Source organism: Chelonoidis abingdonii, chromosome 7, assembly GCF_003597395.2.
Source record: "Chelonoidis abingdonii isolate Lonesome George chromosome 7, CheloAbing_2.0, whole genome shotgun sequence".
In the NCBI taxonomy this organism is placed as follows: Eukaryota; Metazoa; Chordata; order Testudines; family Testudinidae; genus Chelonoidis; species Chelonoidis abingdonii.
The window spans coordinates 75,948,025-75,962,247 of record NC_133775.1 but is presented as its reverse complement, the minus strand read 5'-3'; the positions used below and the strand labels follow the sequence as shown (position 1 = coordinate 75,962,247).

General features: G+C 37.9%; 1 protein-coding gene across 5 annotated transcripts in view; it reads left to right on the top strand.

The window, feature by feature from the left end:
- The window catches only part of MATR3 (matrin 3), a 45,996-nt gene extending 32,495 nt beyond the window's left edge, over positions 1 to 13,501 (top strand). For all 5 annotated transcript variants that reach the window (XM_032779687.2, XM_032779686.2, XM_032779690.2 and 2 more), the window contains 6 exons: positions 2,042 to 2,173; positions 5,297 to 5,340; positions 5,434 to 5,824; positions 9,394 to 9,787; positions 10,667 to 10,788; positions 12,408 to 13,501. In XM_032779687.2, the coding sequence (XP_032635578.1) occupies positions 2,042 to 2,173; positions 5,297 to 5,340; positions 5,434 to 5,824; positions 9,394 to 9,787; positions 10,667 to 10,788; positions 12,408 to 12,458 (1,134 nt within the window). In that variant the 3' untranslated portion in view covers positions 12,459 to 13,501. The remainder of the gene's footprint in view (positions 1 to 2,041; positions 2,174 to 5,296; positions 5,341 to 5,433; positions 5,825 to 9,393; positions 9,788 to 10,666; positions 10,789 to 12,407) is intronic.
- Positions 13,502 to 14,223: the final 722 nt, after the last annotated feature.

The window sequence follows — 14,223 nt, the reverse complement described above, 5'->3', positions numbered from 1 at the left end:
TGGCAGCATGTACCTCACTGTAAATTGTTAAGCCATATCCTTGTGGGGTGCATCTAGTAAAAGGAGAGGAACTTGTAAGCATCCTGGATCTATGAAACTATGCAGTATTGGGCACAATATTTAATTAGCTCCTATATAGGTAAAAATCTGTGGGATCTTTGCATTGATTAAAAACTATCAAGAGCCAATCATAGACTGCCCATAAAAACCTTAACAAATAATTAGCAGCAATAAAAAGCCCTTTTTACTCCTTCACTCCTTCCAAAGATATGGCATTTGCTGGGGTTTGATTTCACAAATCTGTTTGAAAATTGCATACTGAGCATGTACAGTAGATTAGAACATTTTCTTAATTAAATGGGTGGAAGCAAGCTTGAATGTGTGTGTGTGTGCATGCGCAGTAAATTGAGCAATTACTTCAAGGTATTTATGAGCTCTGATGGTAAATTTTGTTGTCTTCACAAGCTAAGTAGCTCTAAAGGATTTTTTTAAGGGTTAATTCTTTTCATTTTCACTGTACAAATTTAAAGATCCAACAGCAATGTTAGCTGCTTATTACAAATATGCTTTTTTCTGTCCCTGCTTTTCTGGCTGAGTATGTAGCCTAATGAATACATGTTAGTTTTTTAATTTATTAAAATGTCTTATCTCAAGACACACATGTACCCCCCCAGAAAAACCAAAACCTGCAAAAAAAAAAAAAAAAATTATATAACACCATCCGCAAACAAAAGGTAACTCAATAACATAAAAACATACTCCCATCAACAAGCAAGAGACTCTGTAGGCAGATCAGCTTTGCACCATGGTCACCACATTCACTCTGGAGTAAAAAAGTAAATCGAATTCCAGGGTTCAGAGGTTTCCATTGAAAGCACCTTCTGAGGAGCCCCTCAAACTTCTAAATTTAACAGCTGTTGTGTTGAGTGCCTGAGCAGATTTGATTGTGGGGGGAGAGGTGGTTTTCTCGGGTGGGTACCCAAACTACAGAGGACATTATAGTTCCCTTAAAAAGAACTTTATATTTCCAATAACACCTTGAGTTGTAACTGGAGTGGATGGGAAGAGTTAGAGCTCTCTGTTGGAACACTTGTGTTATAATGATCCATCTGCTGATACTGCTAAGTGAAGGGAAATAACTTCCAATGTAGCAGGGTGCCATGTATTACATTAATTCATTGAGGAAGTGAAAGAACAATGGGTGCCTGTCAGAAAGTCCACAGCCAAGAGAAGTCAAAACCTCACGGGCCACTCAGTGCTCTTCTAGCGATTCAGAAGCCTCTTAGAATGTTGCCAATATTTTGGGCAAAGTTGGGTACGCGTCACTAATAGGGGGCAGGTAGCAAACCTACTTTATTCTCTAGTTGCTTTCCCCAGCCGGCCAGAATCTGGTTTGATCCATAACCAGATCACCCTCCTCTCAGTTGTGTGCAAAAACTGCATAGACCCTACTCACTGCGGGTTTCATGCAAAAGCTATATCCTTTGTATACTGATGACACTTGAGCCAAAACTGCCTCTGTCTTCCTCAGCAAATTTATCTGCGTTAAACAGAACAGATCTGTGTATCACAGAGCTCTTGTGGGTGAGCAACTGTCTAACACTCCATTCTAGAAATTTTGAATAGAACTAGTCTGAATAGGCCTTTCAGCCCTTTAGCTTTAGCACAGAATACAATTATTGACTTAAGGGTGTTTCTGTTCACAAACTATCATCTAATTAGATTTCAAAGAAGGGATATGTGACACTGTCTTTAAGATGACTTTCAGATCAGCTGGGCTCCTGCTATGCAATTTCAGAACTTCTTTGCAGTGAAAATATTGCTTACTGCAAAGACTTAGTACACCAGTGCACCTGGTTTGTGTTATCAGTATAATGTAAAACTGGGTTGGTATTGTGTCGGAACTGGAGATGCTCATTTTGTAACATCAAATAGGGAAATCAGAGTTGTAGGATTTAAGTCATGTTCTCATCTTAACTTTGTGTAATAGCATTGGTACATATGCTTTCTATGTTTTTTATTTGTATTCTAATCTTTTTAGGCTTTCATAGAGATGGAAACCAGAGAAGATGCTTTGGCTATGGTGGAGCATTGTTCAAACAAAGCACTTTGGTTCCAGGGAAGATGTGTGAAGGTGGACTTGTCTGAAAAATACAAGAAGCTGGTATTAAGGGTAGGTACTGTTTTAAAATGAAAACTCTAAATTGAGATGTTCTATTTTTTGGGGGGTAAAGTAAGTAGCAGTAATTAGAGGGCAACTATCAAGTTTGTTTATATAATGTAGCCATTTGTAAACTGAATGTTTCCAATTAATCCTTTCCCTCTAAGTGTAGTTGCTGTCAGTATTCAGTGTTCTGATGTAGCACATCATGAAAATGGTGTGCTTGCATCACTGTGGCAAAAACAATAAACTTGGTTCTCCGTGTATAAGAATGGCTATATTGGGTCAGACCAATGGTCCATATAGCCTGTCTTCCAGCAGTGGCCAATGCTAGATGCTTCAGAGGGAATGAGCAGAGCAGTTATCAAGTGATCCATCCCCCATTATTCAGTCCCAGCATTTGGCAGTCAGGGTTTACATCCATCAATGGCTATTAGCCACGATGGCTATTTTCCACAAACTTACCTAATTGGTTTTTTAACCCAGTTATACTTGGCCTTCACAACATCCCTTGGCAGTGAGTTCCACAGCTGGACTGTGCATTGTGTGAACTAGGACTGTGCATGCTAGTGACTAATTGCTATAGAAAAATAAGAGATTCTGATTATTAAATGTTTTTGTTTAAAAAAAAAAAATAGCAGATGACGACTTTGAATTAGTTGAATATGATCCTTGTTACTCCTTTTCATGTCAGAATCCTATTCAGAATATCCTCAACTATTTTTGCCTAAAAATGGTCCACCAACTTCTAGTTTTACACCTACCTACTCTTCTACCTGTTCTTTCTACTACTTCATTCTTGATTTCCTTCCTTTGATTCCACAGTTGGCAGTCATGTATTCACTATGTTGCACTCTAAATATCTCTTTAGTATAGAGAAGATTTTATTTGGGGCTTTTTTGCATTTTAAGATCAAGTATTGAAACTTACATTTTATGATATGTTGGATGCAAGACTAAGGGGATTAGTACTAACTGCAGGTGGCTTAATTTCTCTGAGTTTTTGTTCATAAAAGGGATGTGTTTGTATAGATTCTTAAGTAATGTAAACCAACTTTACAGTAGCAATTCTTATATTATTCCCGAAAAGAGAGGGACTGTAATTGTCTTACAAAATAGTGGCTTTTTTGGGCAGTGGAGTGCTTAGATATAATTCAAATGTGCGTGTGTCTTGTTGTTGTTTTTTTTTTTTTTTTAATTAAGACTTTCCATCCAATTATAACTCTTAATGTAGGAATGTAAGAACTAGCATAAATCTTGATCTGAACCTTTAAATCTTGCACTAATTGTAATAACTACCTTGCATACTCTTAGCAGGCTTCCTTTTTCTACCTGATGCCTTTCTAATTCTGTTGTACAAACTCAGTAGACTTTGCCGTCTCTATTGAAAGAGCCTCCTCCATGAGTCCTGGGCACATCTGATCCAAGGAAACTCCAAAGGGTACAAGATTTGAATAAACAGAAATGCAAAATTCTGCAGTGGGTAGTTTCAGCATTGGTAATGGGCCTGGGAGGAGATGTATAGACTTGCAGAAAAAAGGATTGGTGGGTAGGTTTGGTTAAAGTCAACTTTTCAAGGATTATCTGTAGCTAGAAACTTTAATACACAGGATTCTGTAAAACATACAGCAGCAAATCCATCTAAGAAATTTGAGTTGTGAAGTTGTCCCACCAATAGGCTAAAATGACCCATATATAAAATTAATGGGTCAGGGCCAAATATTAAAGGACAAAGCCATTATAGCGATTAAGAATTCATCAGTTTAGTCTGACCTTTGGGTCAAGTGTTCAATAGCAATGTTTTTGTTAAATTTGGATTTTGCTTATTTTTTCAAAACTTATATAGGAAGCACTGACAAATTTCTGATCATTTACATGACTAATATATATTTGTTGTCCTGGAAGTGTACCTATTCAAGAACACATTTTATGCACTGATCACTTTCTTCAATAAGTGTAATTTTAAATAGAAACACATTAATTACTAAAGGTTCTTGAAGTCTGCTCTGAATAGTGGATAGGATTAAATGAAATTTGTTCACCTGAATACCTTGTTTGAGCTGTAAAAATCAGCTTGACAAGGCTTTTCCCCTTAATTTCTCTGATTGCATATCCTGCCTCTCTGTTTTGCAGATAGGGTACATGATGAAGGGCTAGACCATTCTTTCCATTATACTGCATGTGTGTATTTTGTGGGTGGAGGGAGGAATATAAACAGGTAGTGCCAATACATGTGCAAGGGCTGAGGCAGAGTTTTGAGGCACTGAATGGCAAGGATCAAGCTGTTTATAACTGAGCACTTCAAAATGAATAATTTGTGTAAAATCTGATTAATAGAGATGGTGGCTTTATCTGCCTTCCGATGCACTTCCTGCGCTGTAATGGGTTGTGCCAAGTTCGTACAGGTAACCAATACAATAACAGATTTCCAGTATTAATACCACATTCAAGTGGCAGTTGTGATTCTGGACTTTTCACCTGTAGTTTTAAAAGGAAAGTCTTGATTGCACAGAAAGACAGTTTTGAAAAATTAAGTTTTGGTATGTCTACAATGCAAAAAAACAGCAAAACCCAGCCTTGACAGCGAATGTGAGCGCTACTGATTTGAGCTCGCAGGGCTCATGCTACAAGGCTGTACATATTCCTGCTTGGTCTCCGAGACTCTCCCCCTCACCATTTCAGAGCCTGAGTGGGAACTGCTATTTTTAGCCCCATAGCACAAGCCCAAGTTATCTGACCCAGGCTCTGAAACTCACTGCTATGGTTTTGGTTTGCTCGTTTTTGTTTTGTTGCAGTGCAGACATATCCTTTAAAAGAAGAGGAAGAAAATAGAGCAAAGGTGTGGAGATGGGGAAGGGGCTGTTGCTACTAAAAGGAAAGTAATGTTGCAGTTTTTAAGCCTACTGTTTGGCAATTAATAGGACTACTTAATGTAATAGCACCTCTGGTGTTACAGAAGAGCCAGCACTGGAGTTTTCTCCAGAATGCCTTGAAGAAAGGTGAAGACATCAAACACGGCCAATGGAATTGAGTAGCAAAGGTGCAATTCATGCTCTGAATGAGTCTTGTAACAACTGTGTGTGTTAATACATAATGTGTACCTGCCATACCTTATGAAAGCTTTTTATTTTTTTAGATTCCCAACAAAGGAGTTGAACTACTGAAAAAAGATAAAGCTAGGTAATGTCTTCTTTAAATATAATGTATTAAAAACCCTGAATTGAAATAGTTAAACCAAAAGATAATGAAGATAAATATTTTTCTCACCTACAGAAAGAGAACGTATTCTCCAGATAGTAAAGACTCTCCAAGTGATAAAAAATCTAAGACAGATGGAACTCAGAAAACTGAAAGCAGTAGTGCTGAAGATAAAGATAAAGAGGAGAAACAGGATGATGATGCTGAGAAATCAGCTGCAAAAGGCAGTGAACAGGCAGACCAAGAGGAACCTAGTTTACTTCTTGAATCTGAAGATGAGCTGCTAGTAGATGAGGAAGAAGCAGCAGCGTTGCTGGAAAGTGGCAGCTCAGCAGGAGATGACACTGATGTTGCTAATTTAGGTGATGTGGCTGCTGAGGAGAAAAAGGATGCAGCAGATGACACTACCACAAAAACTGAAGGAAATATTGGCACTACCCCAGCAGCAAAGAAAAAACTTAAAAAGGTAATCATGATGCAACCGTAGCTATATAATTTGTGCTCCTCCACATAGTTCCAGTTCTTTTGTGCAGGACTTTAAAACAAACACCCACACCTAGTGTTCTGGAAAGAAACCATATGTGTTAGACTTTTCTGTGAAGAAAATACGGTACCTCAAAGAATGTGATGCTGATTTGAGATCAGGTATTCAAAGTAGGGTGGACAGAAATTTAAAAAAAAAAAATCTTATTTGGATACATTTTTCTTCTAAATCCATTTAAAATAACCTATATTAAGTTGTAAACATAATATAATTAGGACTACAATTTTGTCCTGGGAAGGGTTACAGAAATTGTGAATTTGAATAAGGTATGTGAAACCGAGCAGCACTGTGACTCGGTACACAGGGTAGCCGTTCCAGTCAGGTTTGTCTCATCTGCCTCTCCATCTCCATTTACAGAAGAGTGGACAGGCCAAATCTGAGTGGTGCTGCAACCACAGGTGCCAGGTTGGAGCTGGGACAGCCATGTGGGATAGGAGCAACCACTGCAGTGTCTGCGTGACGCAGGCTCGCTCTCCAAACCCGCCCGCCTGTCCAGACCTCATCTTTCAGCATCCCTTGACTTTTCTGTGACTTGTTGCCTCCCCTGCCACCATCTATACCATGATATTTACTTAAAAAAAAAAAAAAAATTCCATGCCAAAATCATAGCCTTAAATATAATCTATTAAAATATTACATACAATTCCAAGCAGGCCATGTTTGCTGCCAAATTTTCAAAGTCAAACCACTGAACTGGTAGGAATCACTGGCTAAGTGCCTGAAAATAGAGTTTGAAGTGCTAAAACTAGTTTTTAAACGTAGTAGCCTCTTTTGCAGGTGCAGAGAGAATATTTTCTTCATTTCAGTTAAATGACTAGTTCAGTCAGAGTTGAGAAACAAGACTGAGAGTTGAAAAAGCAGGAAAGCTTTTATTCCCATTTCTAATCTATGGAGAAAGAGAGATGTGAGGATGAGATCTAGTACTAAAAACTAACAGGGCATGGTGATCAGAAGCAATCAGTTCACCTCACTAATGACAGATAATACTACTCTTTATTAGTAGATCAGTTAGTTTTAAATGAAATACATGCTTTGATAAATGTTTTCCTTGTTTCCAGTACATTTAAGGTACTTTTATTTAACTAATAAACAAAAAAAAATTGTTTTTGTGTAGTTTTAATTGAAATATAGCTTGACAAAATCCCAAGTAAAATTAATCATCTAGTCCTATTGGATTGGAAGCCCTCCCACAGCCTATGGAGAGGATCCAATGATATGGGGAACAACAGAAAAAATAACTGATAGATGTGAAGGTTAAAAGACCGAAAAAGGGAACCTGAAGGGGACATAGAGCAGAGAACCCCAAAGGTGTCACAGGAGCCAGCGGATGCTGCCCAGAGAAACTTTGCTAGATGCATGAACGGAGGGAGGATGAGAAATAGGCCCCCCCAGTCGCAGAGAACCCCCTCAGCCAACATCTTCTCCCTGGTGTTCTAGATTGCCACTTTGGCCAATACTAGGAGGAAGCTGACAAGGATGTCCCGTGATTTTGTGGTGCCACAGATAAGGTGTGTGTTTATGAGAAGGTTGGGGGAGAAGTGCAGCCAAAAACCTAACAGTAAGTCTAGGAGGAGCCAGAAAAGGGGCTGCAACCTGGCACACTCAAGGTAAACCTGTGCCAGGGTCTCCCTCATGCCGCAAAAGGGACAGGCACTGGGGATGGGGATGAACTGCACCAGGCACATGCCTGTGCTGATGGCTTTCTGAAGGAGCTGCCAACCAATATATTCGGCGGGCTGTAGGACTAAGGTGGAATATAGGCTGGCGCACTGGGGTTCCTCATCCTCAGTAGGTAGCAATAGGTTGCGCCACTTAGAATTGGGGCACGAGGGTGAAGAAATGGAGAGTATGGAGCATGAGTGTGTATAGGTGTGCCCGTGCGCGGTTCAAAAGCAAACCGGCTGCAGGTCACGCAGCTGGCTTGAGGGGGGTGGGGGAATGGATGGCTGGAGGGAACTCAAGGGGTAAGGGCCGTATAAAGAGATCTGGAGGGCCTGGGGTTTTGGGTGGGTGGGGAGTATGCTCCTGCAGTACCTGCTCACGGTAAACCTGAGAGATTGGTGACAAGGCTGCTGTCACCTCCTGAAATACGTGCTGCGGAGTTCGAAGGGTGGAAAGCCCCATGGACTGAGCAAGTGCAAAGGGATCCACCCAGTCTCCCTGGTTGTAATCCAGGAGGTCTCCAATGCTGGTGACTCCTGCCAGGACCAACCTCTGGTATACAGATAGGGAATCCACCTGCGCACATATTAATCATCTAGGAAATGCGTTGGTGGTCGTTTTCTAACAACAACAAAAAAATAAAAATCTGAATAAATGTGTTGAGCTATATAATTGCTTAAGTAAATGTTTATAAATATAGCGTATTCTCCTGGTTAGCAGAAAGTTCCAAATTATACCAACCAGTGAGAATCACAAAATAATTAAAATACAAAATAAGACTAAAATTGATTTGCATCAAGATTTCTTGCTTACCCGTTTAAATCATTATTAAAATTTAGATTTAAAACCATCCACCTTGATGTAAAGAACACTGTTTATCCTTTACTGGGAACATGCTATAACTTTTGGTTTCCCCCACCTCATTTGTGTGACGGCTTTCTCTGTGACCCTGTTGACTGCAGTCAGTATCTGTGGTACATTTTAGGAGATTGCCTCAACTGAGTGCTCCAGCATAGGAACGATTTTCTCCCCAGCTGCTTCATGAGGTTAGAAGGTTGTCTGCCCTTGAAGGACAGACCTTAGTGAGCATGCTAAAAATAAGGTTTTTTAAGAATACAGCGTGTTGGATATAAACAAAAGAAATAGTATGTATAACCTAGCTAGCTTGTAGCATCAGTAAAAAGCTAGGTAGGTACATCTTGGATTAGTTATAGTAAGGTAATCCTTATATTTCTAGTCAGCACCTTTATTCATTTCTCCCCTCAGTCTTTTTCAGGTTTTTAAATTTGTACCTTCAGGTACCCTGAAATTTAGGATCCAGTGGGAATGTCTTCAAGATTGTAAATATCTTTAAATTACTTTGTTGCAGAGAAATAAAAGATAAAATATTTTTTTAAAAAATTGCTGTTCTAAAATTGCAGCTGTTTTTAATCTTATTTAGAATCTGAATGGTTATGAATTTACTGCAGTGAAAGAATCCAACATAATCTAGTGAAGAAAGTGCAAAAAGCTGAAAACCAAAGGCGAGGTGGAAACCTGGAAAAATTAAAATATTTTTTTAAATGAAGGCTAAAATACTTTGAAATTTCAAAATAAAATAAGTATTCTTCAAATCAAGCAAAAAATAAGCAATTTGTTATACCCATTCATGTGATTTGAACAGTGTTTTGCAAGTATATAGGTAGCTTCAGGGAGAGGAAATACAGGGTTCTTAAAAAAAAAAAAATTTTTTTTTACTACTTTTGTAACTTAAAAAATTAGAAAAATTATACTTTTACACATGTAAAATAACAGTTGTAGACATGAAAAACCTCTTTGTCTCTCAACAGCGATATGTGGGTGGCTTCCCCCAGAGCATGGAGGGTTTTGTCACTCTAGATGAGGTTGGTGATGAAGAAGACTCAGATCATCAGAAACTGCGTAAATCAGGAATGGCAGTTAAATCTGCTGGGAAAAATGATGATAGTTTGGCTGAAATTAAGGTAGACAAGATTGAGGAACCAGAGCAGGAAAATGAGACCTTGGAAAATGGAACCAAAACTGAGGAGAATATGAAGACAGAAACCGTTGAGGTTTCTGATAACACAGCAACCCAGGATACAGAGAAAAATACAAATGAAAATACAGATGCACAGGACGAACAGGAAACAAAAAGCATCCAGGAGAAAGCCGTTGTTCCAGACGAATATAGAATTGGACCATATCAGCCAAATGTTCCTGTTGGTAAGAATTTTCCCATCTCTTTTCAAACGCCCTTTTTTGCATTATGGTAACATTTTAATTTCATTAACTTTATTTTTTGCAGTGAGTACTGGCTCTTAGGTCTGATCTGCAATATAGACCTATTTCTGTAGAACTATATCACTCGGGGTGTAGTTATACACACCTAACCCCCCAGTGTAGCAGCACTATGTCAGCAGGTGAGCTTCTCCCACCGACATAGCTACCTCCTCTCTGGGCAGATGAATTAACTACGCCAACAGGAGAACTCTCTCCTATCAGCATAAAGCATCATTAAAGTGCTACAGCAGTGCAGCTGCATTTTAAGTGTAGGTTTTCCTGTAGACATTGAAGTAAGGTCAAAGATTGCCATTTAATTTTTAGGTCTTTACACTCTTTCTATGATATTCTCTGGTCCCTTTTACCCTTTGCATGCAGTCTTTGACAATGGCTTCTCTCCAGCCTGGAATTATTATGGAGACATATAACAGCATAAAATATATTTCAGTAGTGATGAGTTAGTTTAGATTGATATATGAAATCTCCTTGTAATTGTCATAATGACATGGGTAATGTGGGGTAGAGATACTTTAATGTTGAAATTAATGCTGTGTATTGTAACTAAAACCATTGCATACCTTTTTGAAAAGGGAACCAATGGAAGGGCCATGTTTTAATCCAAAAGCATGCTAAAGGCCAGTGTGTACGTATTTAATTACAGGTTCTAGTTTGAACAAATAAAAACAAGATTATTTAAAAGAAAGCAGCTGTTCAATGCAAACTGAGTTGTTACTGTAAGATTCACTTAGTGAGCAATATATTTGAGATTTTAAAAATTATTCTAATTCATTCTATTAATTACTTTGTGGTCTACTTCTCTAGGTGTGAATTATGTGGTACCCAAAACAGGGTTTTATTGCAAACTGTGTTCCTTGTTTTACACAAATGAAGATGTTGCAAAAAAGACCCATTGCAGCAGCCTTCCACATTATCAGAAGTTGAAGGTAAGGTAAAACTATCCATTTTAAGTGAAGTGATTCTTTTTTGGGAAGAAGTAAGGAATAGATTTGTTGAGGCTTCATTGAAAGGAAAAAACAAATCCATCCACTTAGAACACTGCTTTGTATCACTGTAATTTTAGTTTTAAATTAATCCTCGCCAAGATTGCCTCTTGGAATTTGAATGCATAACACAAAATTCAAGTATGGGACCCTGTGATGCTCTGTGAATTGAAAATATATAGGACTTTTTTATTGCAGTACAGGTAAGCTTTAGAATAGTTTTGAAGAAGGAATAAAAGGTGACTGAATCTTGTCCCTACAGTTCCTTTGAGGATGACTTATGACCAAAAACTGCAAGACCAAAGCTAGAATTTTTTTTTAAATAGTATTCCAAACCCTAGAGTTTCTGATTGAGTGAAATGTTGTGCAATAGCACAACATGTGTATGCTGTCGTCAGTGTTGCTTGTGTACTACGAGCTGCTCTTTGATATTGTACACTGTGGGTGGGGGGGAGATTCCTAACAATAATAAGCAGTAATTACCACCATTATTAAAACACAGTAAGTCTCCACATTAATTATTCCATGCTTCTGTATTTACTGTATATACTCATTCATAAGCTGAATTTTTTCAGTAAAAGGAAGCACCAAAGAAGGGGGTCGGCTTAGGAACGGGTATAGAGAGTGAGAGGTGGGACACAGCCCCTCCCCCCAACAGAGAGAGCAAGGAGAGGCAGCAGAGCCAGAAGGGAAGAGGGCGGGGCGAGAGTCTCTCCTCTTCTAGCCAGGCTGCTCTCCCCTACGCTGCTTTCCCATCCCTGCCTGCGGACGCTGGAGGTAAACAAACCATCTCAGCCCACCAGCAGCTTATCCTGATGGTTTGGGAGCCACAGTTTGCTGACCCCTGAATTATAGGGTCAGCTTTTGAATCGGTTATAAAAATTTTCCGTTTTTACTTACCCATCGGGGGGGTCGGCTTGTAAATGAGCCGGCTTATGCTTGAGTATATATGGCAGTTGATTTCACTTCAATTCATTGCCAAGCTGGATATAAGTTCCCTCTGTTCCATAGGAAGGAAGCAGGCACATGTCTGAGAGTTACCAGTGGAAGAGATGCATCAGTGGGAGTGGGAATACCTCAAACTGGCCCAGGAACTGAAAGGGGGGGAGTGGTAGAGAGAACACGAGGGCAACTAGATTGTGTTACACTGACCGTCAAGTACAGTAGATATTCGTGCATGGACTAAGTAAATATTCATTGACTCTGCTTTTGATGTATGACATAGGTAGAAAGTAAATTTTACTCGTTTATTTGTTCAAAGCTGCAGGCTGCTGGAAAATGCACGGCTTTTAAAGGAGCTCTACTAATTTTCTCTTCAGTGGATCATTTATGTATCTGGTACAGTAGAAAAGACCAGGCATATTTTGTCCAATCCGAGGCTTATTTGACAGTCAAATAGTTAGTAATATGTCATACAATTTACTGTTGCATACATTTAAGTTCACAAATCTGACCACTTTTAACATAGTTTTATACTTAGAATTATGGTCTTATTTAATTCATCTAATTCATTCCCTAATCAGGTTGGCTTTGTTGTGATTGATTCTTTTTTGTTGTTACAGAAAATTCTGGATAAAATGGCAGAAGATCACAGGCAAAAGAAAGAGGCTTAAATGCAAAAAAACTTGATTCAAGGAAAGTTGGTTTTGTTTTTAATGTTAACCTTTTTTAAATGCAGTACAAATAGTAGATGGAAAATACTATACTCTTTTTTTTGTTTGTTTGTTTGTTTTTAGTGAAATACAGTAGGCATATAGCTCTGTTCATGTGTTAAATGTTATAACATAAATGAAGCTAAAGGAAAATTTTTGTTCATGAAAAATATGGGAATGCCAACAGAGGAAAGTTTTTCTTTTTTTCTTCTTTCAATTGATATTTCAAGCTACTATAGAAACTATTGCACCATTATGAAAGCTCATGTAAAAAAAGCAAACTTTATATAAATCTACTGTTTTCAGGCTTCAAAAAGTTAGCTTTCAATTTTGATTCTATTCTTCAATAAAAAATAAAAAATGGTATTGTATTTTTATTACTTTCATCTAGAACATTCCAGATTTCAGTCTGAGCCTAGCATATATTTAATTTGGAGTGTGAGACTGTCGTTGCATTTCACTTTGGAAAGTCTTTAAATGTAAAGGTTGCATTTTTAAAATGTTGGATGCAGTTTCTTTTAATGTCATTTGCTGTTATCTAGATAATAAGAAAATTAGTAAGTAGTCAGCTTTAAAATTTTGTGATTCTTTTCTAAGTTCTTGATAGTTTTTTCCCCTGTTCTATTATTCAGCGTACTTTGTAGTGAAATGTAAAGTCCTATTCTTCTCTCTGACCAGTATTATTTTCTTGAGCTCTCACTGCTTGCTACTTGAATCTGTAGCTGTCATACATCTCTGATATAAGCAAAAGCAGCATTTGAGTCCTGAAATGTAAAAAAAGTATCTTTATATTCTTCATATGTAATTTTTCATACCTGCATTTTAAAACTGGTTTGGTCAAATTCCTAGAACTGTGCTATTAATGTACCTGCACATGTGATATGTGATCAGGAATTTGCATGTATAATCTGTGTTTATCTGTAGTCTTTCTGATTATATACTGCTTATTTGTGGATTCAGGTTACTAAAGTGATTTACCAATAAACAAACCTAGGCAACAGTAATTTGTTTTTGTTTGGCATGTTAAGCAATGTGTTTACTGTAATTGTGACTAGTGTGTTCATGGTATCTGATTAATTCTCAGAACATTTAGTGAATGTTTTTAATTCTGCTTGTTTAACAGTTTGTGTGATTTAGTAGCTCATTTGCTACTCCCCTTCCTGATGCATGCACACTGCAGCACAATGAATTAAAATGCCTCTTAGTGAAATGGTTCTAGGTGTTTCTGCTAGTGAATTTATTGTTCCCCTTGGAAGTAATACATTTGCATTAATGCTGAGATTCAAACTCCTTTAGATTTTCATGAATGAAGATCATTAAGAGAGGCTGAAATGTAAAGAGTCACACTTTTGACTTACATCCCTTGGCATTGGGTGCAACTTGTTTTCTGTGAGAATTATGATGTTTGGGTTAAGTGAGAATTTAAATTGATACTGTATGCCGGTTTCTGAACATCAAAAAGATATGAGGGTGAAATGCTGCTTGGCTTTGGGTGCACAAATCTACATTAATTAGCACAGCCTAAAATGCTGTCAAAACAAAATTAAATTTTAATTTGAAATCATTCATTTTTTCCATATTTCCTTTTCAGTAAGCAAGCTGTTGTGACATTCTTTGCTTTGCATTCAGTCTTTTTTAATTAATAGTTAATTGCTGATCGTTAACCGGATAATCAGAGTAAAATACAACGATATATAGTACACTTTGAACACCAATTCTGCCAGTA